The sequence below is a fragment of the Acipenser ruthenus genome, chromosome 13, assembly GCF_902713425.1.
Source record: "Acipenser ruthenus chromosome 13, fAciRut3.2 maternal haplotype, whole genome shotgun sequence".
Classification (NCBI taxonomy): domain Eukaryota; kingdom Metazoa; phylum Chordata; class Actinopteri; order Acipenseriformes; family Acipenseridae; genus Acipenser; species Acipenser ruthenus.
Genome location: NC_081201.1, coordinates 21,807,245 through 21,824,544, shown reverse-complemented (window position 1 = coordinate 21,824,544; position 17,300 = coordinate 21,807,245). Strand labels below are relative to the sequence as shown.

Here is a 17,300-nt window from a genome sequence, read left to right as displayed (position 1 = left end):
AAAAGCTCGTCGCCTTTTTAACTGTCTCTGTCTTATCACTTTTACAGCCCACTTATGTCGACCATTGACACAATGTTGAAAACCTTACACAAATGACATAGACATAATTTTTTTTAAAAATCCCCAAACTTCATTGTTATTCGCCATTATCGATACATATCGAAACATACAGTGCAGTATAAAAAGCAATAAAAAGTATAAAAAGTCTGCTGACTTGAGGTTGGCTGACGAATAATAAAGCACTGTCATTTCTTTCGTCATGTTATTTTTGTTTTGAATCGTTATTGCACACATTTTGTTTTACTTATTACTCGTCAGCCAATCGGCGCCCCTTCAGGTCAGCGCCCTGTGCGGCCTCACTGCTCTCGCCACCCTTGGTATGGTCCTGCTCACACACCAAGCGCCCAGTCCGTGGGTTCTCGTTGAATGTCAGTACTATACTATTGGTCCCTGATTAAAGTCGCCTTGAAGACTGTGCCTTGTATGGTTTTCGATTGTTGAAAGCCACACGAAGTCTCTGAAAAGCCTTACACAACTTTAAGTCACGTCGATAATTCAGAAATTTGAGATATACCTTTTTAATTTTTCGGTGGTGGGGATACGGGGGAGCAAAGGTAAACTTTGGGATGGCTTCAGCACACCCAACCCCCACCGCCGCCCCTTATAGTATGAATGAAATTAAGTTGTCTATTACCACATTTCACTTGTACCATATTGCTCATTTTTTAAAACTGTTAAACCGATTGTACCCTTTATGGCCTAGTTCATGTTTTGTGTGTGTAAAAAATATATATGATAATAGGCTATAAACCTTACAGGTACATAATTGTGCGTTAAGACATTGAGGTATATGTAGTTCATCAGATAGATAAATACTACTTTTCATCTTAATAAAAAAAAAATAAAATAAAAAATCATTGGAATCCCGTGTCGTAAAATAAAAATTGACAGAGGAACACAGTTATGCACAATTATGAAAACAACATTACTCTTAGACACTCATTGCTTTTACATCTACACAATCAATATCGATTTTACAATGCATCTCTTACCATTAGCATTGCTGCTGCTGCGCCTATTAGCTAATCACCGAGTTTGTAAAGACCCGAGCAGCCTCAGTCGGTTGCCGATGCCCTGGGGAGCAGAAGTCAGTGGCTTATTTTAAGTGAGAGCATGGCGTGGTTTCATCCTCGCCCCACTACTTTATAGTCTCAAACAGTGTAATTCCTCTTTTCAGTCTGAAAAAATCCAGTGCAATGCAAACTTGTACCCGTGTGCATATTTTCACAGTGGTAGATTAAATCCTCTGCATCACGATGTCTGTGGAAGAAGGGAAAAATAACCTAGGGAAACTCAGATGCTCAAACATTTTCTGGACAGTATTTCCGCACGTTAGTTTAATCCTCTCTCTGGTGTGCTACGCAGCGCTCGGGGCTTTGTTGTTCCGACACTTGGAGGGCAAACGAGTTCCAGACGGTGACTACGACAGATATCTGGACGAACTCTGGGATTTATTTAATAACACGAAATGTAATGATATTTATTTTTATTCATGCAACTATTTGTTTGTTTGCAGTGTCATTTTACTATTAACAACGTTTTGTTTTTTGAAAGGAGCGAATGTGTTCTTGTTATTGTTTAATAAATAGTTAATAGTTTTTGATATATTTTTTTAAAAATATTGATTTTAGGCTTTTCAACGAGCCCGTGATTTGAGTGTGTTTACCTCGCTGCTTAATTCCTAACGTTAACCTAAATGTTAAGGCTTTTGAGGAGAACAAAAAAAAGTTTTTTTAAAAAAAAAGTTTAACATAAAAACTTGGGTTTGGCAAATCTGTCACCTAATGTATATTTAACAGTATATAATGTATTGTCTTACGGCAATTCTTACAGTCGTGAGCTGTTGTTACCAGCTAGCGTGCATGTCTAATGAATGAACTGGGACGCCAAGTATTTGAACCGCGTTTTCATATTGCCTTTCAGTAAATGCAACGGAGTTTAGAGGTCAGTTGAAAGAAAAGATTGCAAATGGTTTTAGATTGGAATGGCTTCAAAACCCTGACCAATGGACATTTACTGGTTCCCTTTTCTTCTGCTGCACAGTGTTTACTACAATAGGTAAGTGTCTTAGCTTCATGACATCATTCCACCCCATTTTTAAATGTTCACTGTGTGATAGCAAATGCATTGTAAAGCAGATAGTAACACACCATTCAGTTTTATGTTAACCAGTCTATTGAATTTGAGGTGTGGCGTTAATGAAAAATGTGGACTCCGTTTTTATTACAAATGCAAAACCAAAGAACTGAACACTATACAGGGTGGAGGCTGGGCTGATCCAGCGGCCATGCACACTGCTAGTCTTTATCACTCTGCAAAAGAGCTGGGCTCATCTGCATTCATGATTATATGATTATAGCACTTCTCATCTCAACGATATGGGTCACACATTACTGTTACTGTCTGTGCTGTACTGTATTTGCATTCACACACACTACATAAGGATTATACTTATTGTTTATTATTATAAGGCTCTAACGCAAAGGTCATTAGGGTTCATTAGGAGCTGATATGTGGGTATGAACAGCTGCAATCAGACTTTACCATGCTGTTGTGGCTGTGCTACCGCCAGGTGTCAGACAGTAGTTTGGGGTGTGGCCCCATTACAGGACATGTTTACCTAAGTGAATCTGAATACAACGGATAGGTTTGCATTTGCGTTTTAAACTAACCACCTTCAAGCAGTTCTTATCAAAACTTTGACACTTGTGTGAGGTAGAAACAGAGAAGAAAAACTAACAAGAAACTTGTGTAACATATTTATTAATTGTTTTAATTAAAAAAAGAGGGAAAAAGCTTTTACTGTTAATTACGGGTGTAACGAAGAAGATTTAACCTCTTAATGTAACGAGAGTAAGAACAAAAGCTATAAAAACACAGGTTTGATCAAAAATAATAATAAACAACGTTTTGAGCAGCTACAGTATTATAAATTATATAGTAATATAAATTGGTCTAGTCTGCAAGTGTGTGTCTGCCTCAGTTATAATAAGAGAATGTTAGCACAGTCACACCATTTTCTATCTAAATAACGTCTTGTCATTGACACATTAGGAGAGACTGTAAAATGAGGAGACCCCTCCTCAGAGGCACAACTTACACTGATATATTCCCCAGTGAATGACCCAAAACAAACCCAATACTAAAGCAAACCACATAGGATTGGATTCAGCAGGGGCCCATAATATTACAGAAACCAGCTGGAGAACTAGTGTCTGAATATGGGGAACGGGGCAGCTAAACCACCCAGCTACATGTTTAGCAGCCGAAAATGCGGTAAACCTCCTGGCTTGATATGTTTATAAAGGTATTGTGATTCATCTCTCTCAATGCGTGTTTGATGGTAGTGTACGGGGATCTAGCAATTCTATGAGCAAGACACACCCTCTTTTTAATTAGAAGCTAAATCCGTAGCATGATGAGCAGCCAATAGTCTGTGCAGCTGTTTCTCATCTCGGAATAGGATGGAATTTCACAGCTGGTACCGTACATGAAAACAGAGCTGATGAGCAGAACGTGACTGTTGAGTTAAGTGATCAGACATTTTAGGGTGTTGCGTATCACTGGAACAGTTCTCTTTGAAATGTCATATTAGCAGGGTTCATTGATTTTTTTATTTGATTTCAAAGTGTATAATTCAACAATAGGGAGTAAAAAAAAATATTACGTGAAAAGCTTAACATCATTTAAATTGTGTACTACAGGTATTAGGGACAGTTATTGTTTATGGCAACTCATTATTGTCAACAAACTTTTGCGAAGACAATTTCTCAGCTAAAACTATAATGACCAGGCGGCTCCAATAAATGACTAAACACAAACCAGTAACTTGTATGGACAATTGGTGCATAAATAACCACATGAAGATAATTCTTTAATAAGTGTAAGGTCTTTGCTTTAATTGACCATTTAAGTTATTCATTTCTCTCGAGTTCAAGACCACATGCCATAGACAATAGACAGTAAAAAGATGCAATACCATTATTTTTTTTAAAGAATTTCATCAACAAATTAGTGAAATATATAATATGGTACAAAAACAGGAAAGATTAGTATCATATAGCACAAGTCAGTACATTAATCTGAGCAAGCAATAATATTAAAATAACATCTCTGCTTCAGTATAAATATAAATTACAAAGCATGTAATTAATGGTCTAAATTTGTCTTTTCTATAAGAACTAATAACACTCTTACGTCAGTAAACAAATAACATGAATATACAAGCAGGAAAACTGTGAGTAAATATGAGTTGGTAAATATTTGAAATAAAATCACAGTGAATTCTAATTAATAGGATATTATGAAATCACAATGAATTATTTATACCCATTCGTATAGTCTTAAAAAAACTCCAGTACCTCTTAATCAGTTTCTTACATTGCTTTGATTATTCTAGCTCTGTTTAGCTCATAATTTGCTTTCATGAAATGTCAAAACCAATCCTTTTGTTATAAAACAACTTATGACCGCACCCCTTTTTACATTTCACAGACATCAACCTTTCTGCAAAAATAGATGTATTGCATTCCCCAAGTATAGTTTCTGTAATTCTTTTCTCCTCTTTAATTTGATGGAGAATACTTTATTTATCTGCAGTAGCAAAGCGAGGGTGTGGTCTCATTGTTCAGGCTTTATTCAATAAGAGAAAATCTTCTTCGCACACAACTGACCGTTCCAGTACACCAATACAGTCCATTAATTATTAACTTTTCCTTTCTTCAATGGCGATCCAGGCTAATGTAATTCCCTTCCCATTTAAACAATGTCCAGGTTTCCTATCAAGTTAATTGAATTATTAGAGGTTTTAACTGAATTTGCTGGAGCTGGTGGTTTTGGTGGTGTTGCTGTCTTTTTCTCCTCTCTCTCACTCTCTCTCTCTCTCTCTCTTGCTCTCTCTCTCACGCTCTCTCTCTTTCTCTTTTTATGTTTTCAACCTTGAGGTTGTTTTCAACTTACATCTCATAACTACAATAACAAAATTGAGGCACCATTTCAGAATGTAGGGCAGGGATCTCCAACCTTGGTCCTGGAGAGCCATTGTCACTCCTGGTTTTTGTTCCAACTGTACCCTAAATTACTTAATTGGACCAATTAAGTGCTTAAAACAACTAGGTCTAAATGCTTAACTCAGACTAAGACAATTACATAGTTAGTTATATTGTGTGACAAAGGACTCTTTCCTTGTTGGAAAGTTCTCAAGTGTTTTCTTCAAAGTCCAATCCAAAAGATGCAATGTCAGAATCAACAGATGTTTCACTGTCCGAAGAAGACGTTTTTCTTTTTCTTTGTTTCTTTGATGCATTTATTTGTGCTCTTCTTTCATCTTGTCTTTTAATCTATCTTGCAAATATACATGGTCTGAATATACCCATTAACCATGCTAAGCCTGCCACAGCAGCACAATGTATTACTAAAAATTAGGCTTCAATGTCATAATAAATAAATATTAAATACATCATGATTTCTTTCTATGGATCTAAATTACTCAAGCTGCTGAGATAAAAGAACAGGTGTTCTCAAGTGCAGGTGATACCAATACTGTAGCTATTGGTAACAGAGGTGGTTGAAATGCATCAATGCATGTATTAAAACTATATTTCATTTATACAAGAGATATTTTACAAAAAAGAGATAACACACAATATTGTTAGGGGTCATGATTTAATTAGTTATACTTAAATTAGTTGATACCAAACGGAACATGAATGAGATTATAGCCACGTCACTTTTCAAAAATTCCATTCTGATTTGAAAAAAGAGTTTTGTTTGGGAACATTTTACCACAACACACTAAAACAGTAGAATTCACACTTTGCAATAAAAGACTGAGCTATATGAACAGCATAGGCACAATGTTAAACCACTTACAGGCACGTATCCACCTACCTTCAGAGAAGCCAGGTCACAAGCCTAGGGCTCTGTTAACTGAGAGTATGCCTTGCAGAAGTACTGGTAAATTACACTGAACCATTACAGCTTGCTCCACCAAATACCCTCCACAAAGGAGCGAATAATGAACGTAATAGCGGACTTTAACTTCTATTACAATGATGACTTTTAGTTGATGACATTCAGTGATTTAACATCTACTCTCTACTGCGGTACATTATAAGCCTTCATGCAGCAGAACGTATACCAGCACCAGGAGGTAAGTACTGTAATATGATATGTTACATTTATTTATATATTATAAATCTATTATATTTTATAATGAAAACAATTTATTGATTCACAGTAATCTGTGCTTTATTATGTTGCCTTGAGTTGCTGTTTAGAAAAGTAAGTTGGGCTGTATGCATACTGAATGCTTCCTATTAATAAAAAGAGCTACTTGTTGATGCAATCCCAAATAGTACAGCTGATGTAAAGTATAATCTATTAATCATTTAGTAAATTACATACGTGATGATTAAAATATACAGAAATGCCCACCTCTATGGCGTATCAAGTTTAGTTTGGCCAGTTTGTAGGACAGCATTTATTTCTCCAATTTTATTACCGTTGTTACTTTTGTTGCTTGGTTCACATTGTTGCTCTGCTTGCATTTAAGGGGCAGCTAGGTTTGTTTCTGGGGTTTTAGTTATGTCTGTGCATTTTTTCTCTTCAATATTTCTCGTTTGCAAGTTCATGCTGTCTCATCGAAAAACACCTCCATCCATTTTCTACTTGGCCGGTTGTGTGCAAAAGGGTTGGACCTTCCTGTTTCCTTCATAATTTTCTGTACCGTGTCTTTCACCTCAAGGGTGCACTGGAAACCGCAATATGGCTTTGCCAATGATCCATGCTTCAAGGCTGTTGTGGCAGGGCAAAAGCCCTGCTTGTGTAAAGAGTGTCTGTGTGAATGTAAGGTTGGCAGGGATGGGGTTAATTCTGTCCTGGCCAACAATCACAGGCCAATAATAGTCCTGATCTTTAAACACCCACACGTAACACAAACACTATCACAAGTCCACAGTGAGTGCTATAGTGCTTGTGGTGCAAATACAGTTAATTGAGAACAATGGTGCAGTGTTGTCCGGGTAAGTGCTGGCATATGGCGACAGCTCCGGATCGTGTTAGCCATCTAATAACAACAAACAAGTAATTTCTTATACACAACAAAAACAAACAAAATACTCATGATAACAATACGGGTTTTCCTTCCGGTTCAGCATTAACCAAACAAAGGAACAAATCACTTTTCTACGTCCCCTTTTGTACCATCACTCATGACCCCTTGGTTAACGAGTGCAACCGCTCCTCCAATCCGCGACTGCCACATCGTTTCCCTTCCAGGTCGATGATTTAGTGTACCTTAGCTCCGCACCCTTTTTAGATGGGCGAGTTCTGTCTAACCCAGGGAATGAATTGTCTGGACATCCAGTCCAGGGCACTCTGTTCTCTTTACACAGTGCCCTCACAGGTCAGGACGGAGATTTATCACCAAGAATCATAAGAGTGGCGGAATTGTTGATGTGTTCTTTTCTCAGATTCACCCACTGGAGCATCCTTTTTACATTTTTAACCTTTTGAAACAGAAAACAACAAACACAGGCTGGTATAAAAGCCTCTGAGTATTTAATGTCTGCTGTAAAAACACAAAGCTTTTAGAAACATCAAATTTGCTGGAGTAATGTGAAAATACTTCACAATCAATTAAGGACCACTCTTATCCAGTAATGCCACATTGTTGACTAGCTGACAAAAAAGCGTAGCCCTAAGTTATAATGTATTTAAAGGCGGCCACTTCAAAACTCACCAGAAGATGGAAGGAATGCATGATAAATAGGAGCAGCAGAGACAGTACAACAGTAGAAGACGATTAATGCATCAGGAAGAAATGAGAGGTGACAAGGAAGAAGCTATTAAAACTCAGTCTGATTCCCAGTAGTAAACTAGCCCACCTGCCACGTTGGTTTGCAAGGGCTGTGTGTAGAATGCTGGTACACAGTGTGTATAAACAAAGGCCAAGACGATCATGTAAAATAATTCTCAGTATTTCATCAGTATCCAAGAAAGTTAGCGTTATTGTTAATAGTCACAGTCCACAAATCTTGCTCACAAAAACATTTCCAGTGTAGTATAGAATGCATAAAACTCAAATGAGAGAAAAAAGTGTCTCACTGTCTCTGAGATGCAGTGATAACATATACCAGACTGTGTTAGAAAAAAACCTTTACTCTTCAAAGTAGAAATTGTGTTCTAAAGAGCTGTATTTTTCCTTTGTTTGATTATGGTTATAATTCATTTTTACATGCCTCTGCTAAGCAATTAAAAAAATTAGACTTGTGAACAAAGCAGCCAGATTTGTATTAGAATGCCACCCTTAAACCCGCCACTGCCAGTTACTAGCTTCTTTAAACTGGATGTCACTTAATTGTAGGCAGTTACACTGGGTGCTTTTTGTGTGTAAAACTGTAATAGGCAGTAAATATACCCAAGTATAGTTTATGATCTAGTCTTGCACTTATTTATCAAGTGCCTTGGAAAAGGTCCTGGGTTGGCCGATCAGCATTTAGCTACAGCGCCCCCTATGGCATGGAATAGTCTGGACATCAGTATCCGGGATATGATCAAGCATCAGATAAATACCCCACATGTAATGACTAAGATTACATTGATTGTAACAAGTAGGTTCAAAGAATTATCGAAGTGTAAATCTGATCCCAGATTGAATGTCTGATGATGTGATTGTCTTTTAGAGTGATGTTATTTTTAGGGATGTGAAAATATCAGTTTTTGGTCATCTTGCCAGGACACACTTGTGAAAGAGGCCTCGGTCTCTGGGTTTTTTCTTCGTGAATGAATGAATGAATGAATGAATAAATAAATAATGAAATAAATGGAGACGAGACTTCAGGAATGGGTCGCTGCATTTACATGACTTAAAAATATGCGTCATCGTAAATGTACGTTGTTATCAAGTCCATTCAAACAGAAAGCTTCAATGTCTGTCAAAGTCAATAGCAGTGAAGGTAGTTCTTTATTAAAAGCAGGTGGTGTAAACGTTTACTTCACAGTATCTTGTCTAAGCGGTAAATAATATCAGAGACCCGTAATTAACTAAGGAGGGGAGCGAGAGGTGACAAGGACGGAGACTGTGGGACGATGAAGAGACCCACCTGATGCTAAACATTTTGGAAAATAAATCTTATTAATGTGCTTCACTAGAAAAGGCAACACAGTGCCTTAACATCTCATAGCAGTGTTTTTTTTGTATGTGACACTTTATACATCACATCATTTTTTGATGCACATTTAACCTAACTTGTAAATGTCATGTATGTGTCCTGGAACATTCCACTAACAGTAGTAAAAAAAAAAATAATAATAATTAAAACATGTATTTGATATTGTCTGCTCTATTTGTGAATGTACTGTTTTCTAACACTTTGCTGTGGAATCTTTTATGAAAATCATAAAAATCTGAACAGAGGGGGAATTTGGTTACATGTGCATGAATCAACATTGTTATTCAATATGATACTATCTCTTTAAATGTGTTGTACTAGAAAACCGAATGGTGAACCACGAATCTCTGCTTTATGGTGCTCTATTGTAATGTCTAAACTGTGCATCCCAATCGCCTTAGAAACTGGACACTTACTAGGATTGGCAACTAACTGCGCCAATGAAAAACCTGGTTGTTTGAGCCAATCATTGATACTGGAGGATACAATCAAAATCTTTTGTCAATGGCTGTATTGTACAGAACCTCTAAAGGGACATGGTGTGAATTAAAAAAGAAGGATACTAATTCACACCATGTCCCTTTAGGTGTTCTGTAGTATTGTCTTGGTACAGCTTTTTAAATATATTGTAATACACATTTTCATGGATGTAAATAACTACAAAATCTTAAGTATGTTGGATTGTGTATTTATAGAATGTATTATAATTGATATATGTAAACACAAAACTAATACATTTACAACTCTGATTTAATTTGTATTTTCAAATGTGATAACAGTGCTACTCACAGCAAGCCGTCATTATAGGCTAGTAAACAGATTGTGTATTGACTCTCCAAAGCCTTCATTTTGAGCCTTGGCCCCTTGTATTAAGGCTTGGTTTGGTCTTTATGTAGGATAGGGTTAAACACAGGATTATTTGTGCTTCTGTAATGCCAAATTAGGAAATCCTACTCCAGTGATAAAAGATAGAAAAGCGAGTTGGAAAATTGTTCTGTAGTGTAGCTCCATGTCTGTCTGTTTTTAGAATATCTTTGATGCATTTGTGGCCGTCTTTATAATGCACTTTAACATTGCAGTGATTTTTAAAGCTTGGTCCCTAGAGGGATATTCATTTGTAATGAACTAATTTTCCCTGAACAATCAAAAGCCTCTCTCTAATATGTGCTCATTGTGAACATGCATAAAGCAGAAAAGTACAGGTGATTCATGATCTGGTCTCTTCAATGACGCGACATTGCTAACTTTTACAGGTTAGTATCCCTCTAAATGTTTACTGCAATATTCAATGGCAAATTGATACGGGAGGGCTTTTTGCTGTCTACTAGGGCGGTGCATGTACTTGGGTTTTCCAAGTACTTCCCTTTAACATGTTTTAAGTTGTTAAATATTAATTACAATCAAATAAAACCTCAAACACAAAACAAAGCTTTCTCTCGCCTACACAAGTATTGATTACCAATCTGACTATGTGATTGATAAGGAGACAGTGTGGTCCAGTGGTTAAAGTCCAGGGCTTGTAACCAGGTGGTCACTGGTTCAAACCAACTAAAATCATTCCGTTTTAATCTGTGATTATTTGTCCTTTCTTTTATCCGTTTGATATAAAATAACGTTTATCCCTTTCTGATTCTCACTTTGCTCGTTTCGATAGTATGTCAGTCTCCCCATTAAATTGTGAGATTGTAGGATTTAACCTCTGATTAATTCTTCATATGATTCAAATGAATGCAACTTGCAGGTGATTCCTGATGAAGGTGTTAGATTTCAGTTGCATTATAAGCAAGTTAATACAAAATAAATTACTGCATACTTTAAAGGGAAACTTCAAAACCTAGCACCTTGCAAAGAATAGAAAGCTTAAGACTTCAGTCCCGTAACATTAAGATCAGATGTAGTTAATGCCTATTACAACACTTAAGTAGTCTCTAGCATCTTACCAGTGGCTATGCACCAGGAGCAAAAAAATAGCCTCATGTTTGTACCCCAGCATGAATATATTAAGTTAGTTCAGCTTTGATGACGCTCATTAGAAAGGCAGTAGCTAAGAAGGGGAACTATGCAACTGACTTGAATGTAAAATTTGGCACCTTGATATGTACGCAATCTTGGCCAGTATATCTCCCAAATTTAGTGTTATTTATGTGTTAGACTTCACAAGATCAATTTGATTGATCTAAACAGTATCGAATCTAACGACACATTTCCATCTTCACCATAAAACCTGTAACATACATCTCATCTTGTTCAATATCAAACTGGGGCTGCAGCCTGTACTCTTCATTCACCAGCCATTAAAATGACCCTGCCAGTGTAATATTTGTGTTAAGATTCTCCTTCTCATTGGACCCTCAATAGGTAACTTCCACCATCAGCATGAGTTGGAAAGATTGAGTACTGCCAGCCCACAATCCCTTTCTAAAGGAAAACGATTTGATCTCTATCAGCTGCTGATGTCAATGAACAAACAATTGAAGCATTGGCTATCTACTTGATTTAGGGGTCAATGTGATCAACACTTAGCCCAATGGGATAACCGATAGCTGTATTTTATTTTACAGCATGTTGGATCACCCTGGATTACATTTCTCTTAATGTGCAGAAAACTACCCTACAGTTACAAGCCTTACATTAATGGAAATATAACCTGCCTGATGTTTGAACAATGGTAACTGCATTCACTCAGTGTTTCCTTTTGACTGACCCTTTGGAGTGATTTAATTATACATTTCTGGTTTGTTTCAATCACAAGAGTTTAACATACACTGTCATGTCAGGGGCGGTTGTACAGCATGGCCTGTGTAAAACGAGTTACTCACGACACCATGGAAAACATTGACTTAGCTTGCTTGCTTGAGCAGCAGAGAAACTGCAGGAAGTGAAAGCTCAGGAGTAGCTGAGAGGGTGCCAGGGTTAAAAGTGAAACTTTATTTGTGTACCAGGAACAGAGGGAAGAAATGGGAGCAATCTGATTGCAGATAAAGAGAGTATTTAAGCATCAGCTGGTTGTGGGTACTAAAGCATTTGCCAACTGAATGTCTGTTATGGAAAATCTATCACCGTCTGTCAGAGCTGCTTCCTTGCAGAATGAAATTCACTTGCAACTGAGAGATGCTGTTTATATACCAATTAAAAAAAATATATATATATATTTTCTTTTTTTCAATTAAATTTAGTAGTCGCCAATTGTTTTTATCATTTTCTCCCGAATTTGGACTAGCCAATTAATTTTAGGCTCTGCTCACCGCTACTGCCCCCCTGCTGACTTGGGAGGGGTGAAGACGAGCACACGCTGTCCTCCAGAGTGTTTCCTGTCAGCCGACCACTTCTTCTACACACTTCAGGCCCACCATTCAGCCACCTCAGAGCTACAGCGTTGGAGGACAACGCAGCTCTGGGCATCTTACAGGCAAGCTTGTAAGAACCCGGCCAGACCACGCTGGTGTGCAGTGAGCTGAGGACACTCTGGCTGACCTAAGCACCCCACCCCCCCAGGCACACGCTCGGCCAATTGTGCGCCGCCACGTGGCATTTTATTTGCTATAATGGCTTTAAGAAGTAAAAAAATAGGAAGTGTGCTGAAGGGTGATACATGATAGCCATCAGTGTGCTAATTATAGGGTTTAGTCTGAAACTGGAAAATAGAATAGAACCACTTTAGTGTAGATTTTAAAAGTGTTATTTTAATTTACACAGATTATCAACTGTATTCCAGCTTGTTTTTTTAACAGCATATTTGTGGCTAATTTTAATACTACCATAGAATCAACCAGTGCCATCTACAGAACATCACATATACATTTTAAATAAAAAGAAAATAATGTTTTCCTTTTTTGGGATGCTTCTTGCGCCCCGCACCTGTTCTCTGTGCATGGAAACCACATTTTTCCAAGCTGTCTGCGAAAACAGCACGAGAACTCTACTCATGGCTAATTTGCATATCGATCTCCTCCTTTCCCCTTCATTTGCATGACGTCAGCTGAAACGAGGGTCTTCGAATAAAACAAACTGGGCCAATGGAAACTCATAATGTATAGGGTCATTTTTCATTTGGCTCGAGCACAATGTCTCGAGAAAAATTAGAACACACACGAAAACTCCCCTATTGAGTGCTTTCAGACAAGCAGACACAATATATTCGTCAAATTTGCGTCTCCTGCTGTTTTGCCTGGTCGATCTATCATGTCTGCTTTCATTCTTAAGACTCCTTACTTTTATTGTACAAAATTACTTTGATTTGCACTAAGAACTTATTGATGCATTCCAGTGGGCACTGGTGTTCCTAAAATAAAGACTCATTTTGTGGGGTAAGTCCTACCCAGTCGTTCAGCTTAGGTAGTTAATGGATACAATTTGGTTTATCACAGCACTTGTGAGACTTTACATAAGAGTGTAATTAACTTCTCCTTTAGTGTTTTATTTCAGTTATAAAATTGATGATTTGGTTAATTACCTGCAATTGTTTTTTGGAGCCGAAATGACTGATTAATCTTGTGTAGAGGCTGTCTGTCCAATTGCTTGTCTGTTTGTGACATTTACATTTTTCCTGCCATTATCTGGATAACAATATATCTAATTGTGATGAAACTAAATTGGGTATTTGCAGGCACCCTGTCTGTCTTTCTGCCCATGCATATGTTTTTACATAGATCTAGAAAGCATCACTGTCTGAAGGTATAGGAAGGCTACATGTCTGTATGTCAAGCTTTCAAACATGTGTCTTACCTTTAGGTTGCATGCATAACACAAATAATCCATCCATCCATCCATTATCATTAACCGCTTACTCCTTTGCAGGGTCGCGGTGAGCCAGAGCCTAACAAGGCATACACAGGGCGCAAGGCGAGACTTCACCCTGGACGGGACGCCAGTCCATCGCAGGGCACCACACACACACACACACACACACACTCACTCACACAGAGGGCAATTTAGAGTGAACAATCAACCTGTACAGCATGTCTTTGGACTGTGGGAGGAAACCGGAGTACCCGGAGAAAACCCATGTGAACAAGGGGAGAACATGCAAACTCCACACAGACAGTACCCTATGCCGGATTTGAACCCAGGACCCTGGCGCTGTGAGGCAGCAGCACTACGCCACCTTGCCGCCCCTATAACACAAATAATCAAGTAAAGAAATCTATATAGAAATATATGATTTGATATGATATAATTCACCTCCCCAAAATGCACTCGCAATATTAGCATAAAATATTGTACTTCTCGTTACATATCTAAGCACTTTAAAACAAATTTGAATACATTTGATTAGTATTTATTTATTTTTTATTTTTTACAGAAGTTAAATCGCTACAGATTTTTTTGAAAAGGTAATATTGTTGCTTCCTGGTATCTAACAATTTCCATTAGTCTGTAAAATAGTATTGCTGCTAGACCATTTGACAAAAATGGACACACAGGGAGTAATTACCAACTTTTAACTCTGCATTTGGAGTAAACAAAAGATCCAGAACCAAAAAAATATTCAACAGAATTGATTTGTTTTAAGATGTTTTAAACGAGTAATAACTGTATTATAAAGTTGTATATAAAATCAACTGAACTACTCGCGCCCTCATTAACCCTCTCTAAAACAGTTCTTCAAAACCTTTATCCATGGAAACATGGTGCAAATCCCCCGCACAACCCATGTGACCTTTCTCTATGGATGTTGATACACTGATCACGTGTCTCTTTGTTTTTAAGGTTACGGTCATATCTACCCCCTGACTACTCCAGGGAAAGTTGTGTGCATGCTGTATGCCATGGTTGGCATTCCTCTCATGCTTCTGGTCCTTACGGATGTGGGAGACCTGCTTGCGCTGCTCCTGTCCAATTCCTACAAGAGACTGCGCAGGCTGAGCAGAAAACACCTGTGCTTCAAACCTTTCTGGGTGGATCCGAAAACCCCTGATGATGCCCCCCCATCCAGGTACACCTTGAACGGGGAGCTGGAGATAAAGGGACCTTTAGAAATCACACAGGTGCTGAAGGCCCAGTCCTCTGTCAAACGCAAGTCCCTGCAGCTCCGCAACGCCGAAATCTTCAACAAGATCATCGCCATGGAGAACCTTCCGCTCGTCCAGCTGAAAAGGAGCATGTCTTGTCCACAGTTGGACCAGCTTCCCCCGTCCAAAAGCATCCCAGCTTTTACAGGAATAGGTGAAGAACTTGACAAGCTGAACGTGCCAATGACACTGATTGTAGTGGTTGTGTTTGCCTATATCCTCTTCGGAGCATGCGTCCTGCCGAATTGGGAGACAGAGTGGAAACCATTTGATGCCTTTTACTTTTGTTTCATCACCTTGACTACAATCGGCTTTGGAGATCTAGTGCCGAGCCATCCCAACTTCTTTATGCTGACCTCTTTGTTTATCATCGTTGGGATGACCATTATGTCAATGGCGTTTAAACTGGGACAGTCCAGGATAGTCAGTTGCTATAGGAAGCTTATTCAATGCATTAGTGGTGGTATGGTGAAAGAGTACTGAACAAATGTAGTCTTCAAATGCATGAACAGTCTGAGATTGCTTGCAAACTTAACCCTGTCTAGCCAATACATATCTGTTAAAACAATATCATTATATCTGGCATTGCTCTCTGTATAGTACATTCTGTAAGGTCATATACACTGTACATGTTTTATGATGGACAGTATTTTTAGTAAAGTGTTATTTACTTGTTTTAACTTGAATGTTGGGCTTAAACTCAGGCTTTAGCTAGTTAATTAAAAGGCAAAATCTGTTCAGTGTTAAGAAAATCCTAGTATAACTTGAAGGAACTGTGCTTCGTAAAAGAATGTCAGAAGAGAATACCTGAAGTGGATGTTGAAGTATTACATTATGCCTCTTCAATTACCATCGCCACAAGCCATTCAATCCTGAGCCTGTTTCAAGCACAGATTGTGCTGAGTTATATGGTGAGTTTGTGACCCAATACCCCGTTTACACTAGCACACCCGTACCGTGAGGGCTCCACGCCCTCACGGTACGGGTGTGTTTACACTAGCAAATAACCGAGCCGAGCCGGAACCAAGCCGTGAAACTCCAGCCCTGCAACATATCTGAATCTGGCTCGGGGCCGAAGCAGGCTGTGGGCGGAGTTACTGCATTTCGTCATCACGCTCAAGCGTCATTACAAGGAAAAGTGGCAAAGCCCAGGACCACAACCGGTAAATGTTTTCATAACTCCTTACCTTTACGCCGCGGGACACAACACACATCTGACTAAAATACTAAATAAAATAACCCCCTCTCTATAATACGCATATAGTGAATCAAAAATGTTACTTTCCGTGAATTAACCATGCATAAAGCACAATGTAATCAACGCTATATTTTTTACCAAAAAAAAAAAAAAAAAAGGTAACATTCCCACTCGTGGATCGCAGTTTGATTGCAGTTTGTAAACTATAAATAGCCTGGCTAAACAGTGGTCGGGAGTTCAGTTTGAAGCGGCAGACAACCAAACCAACAAAGTGCCAGAAGGAGAGCGGGTAGTGAGAAGGGAAGAGGGAATGGGATCGCCCCAGGTTCGACTGCCAGAGCGGGGCTGAAGCGTCTTGTCTCCCGGAGAAAGCTGCAGCTCCTCTCGCAGCAAAAAAATATTTATTTAGTTATAAAACGAATGCTGAATAAGACGTCTGTGTTATAAAGTGCCAGCGCAGCATTTCTTCAGTTCAGATACTGTATCAAAAGGGAGAGACAGAAACGAAAGTTACACTGATAAGTTGTTTACAGTTTGAACACCGGTACTGTATTTACAGTAGAAATATTGCACTTGTATAGGGAATTGTATTTCAACGCCCCCCCCCCCCCCCCCCACCACACACGAGTGCATATTTCTCTGCAATAAAAATAAATACAAAAAATCCATGGTAGTTTTTATTATTATTATTAAATTAATGCTTAGTTCTATTTTAGCAGTCTGTGCGATTTAATTGAATCGACAGCACGTTCATTATGTGTGATGTCTCTCAGCTCAGCTGGCCTTTCTCTAGTGTAAAAGCAACTCAAGCTACCCGAGCCGTACCAGGCTAGCTTGACTCGGCACCGGCTTGGCTCG

At 38.4% G+C, this 17,300-nt stretch overlaps 1 protein-coding gene across 1 annotated transcript; it reads left to right on the top strand.

The window, feature by feature from the left end:
• Nucleotides 1-905: 905 nt before the first annotated feature.
• On the top strand, nucleotides 906-17,038 carry kcnk18 (potassium channel, subfamily K, member 18). The gene is made up of 3 exons (XM_034030062.2): nucleotides 906-1,530; nucleotides 1,984-2,118; nucleotides 14,943-17,038. Exons 1-3 carry the CDS (start codon nucleotides 1,317-1,319, stop codon nucleotides 15,725-15,727), a joined length of 1,134 nt encoding a protein of 377 aa, XP_033885953.2. The 5' UTR covers nucleotides 906-1,316; the 3' UTR covers nucleotides 15,728-17,038.
• The last annotated feature ends 262 nt before the right edge of the window (nucleotides 17,039-17,300 follow it).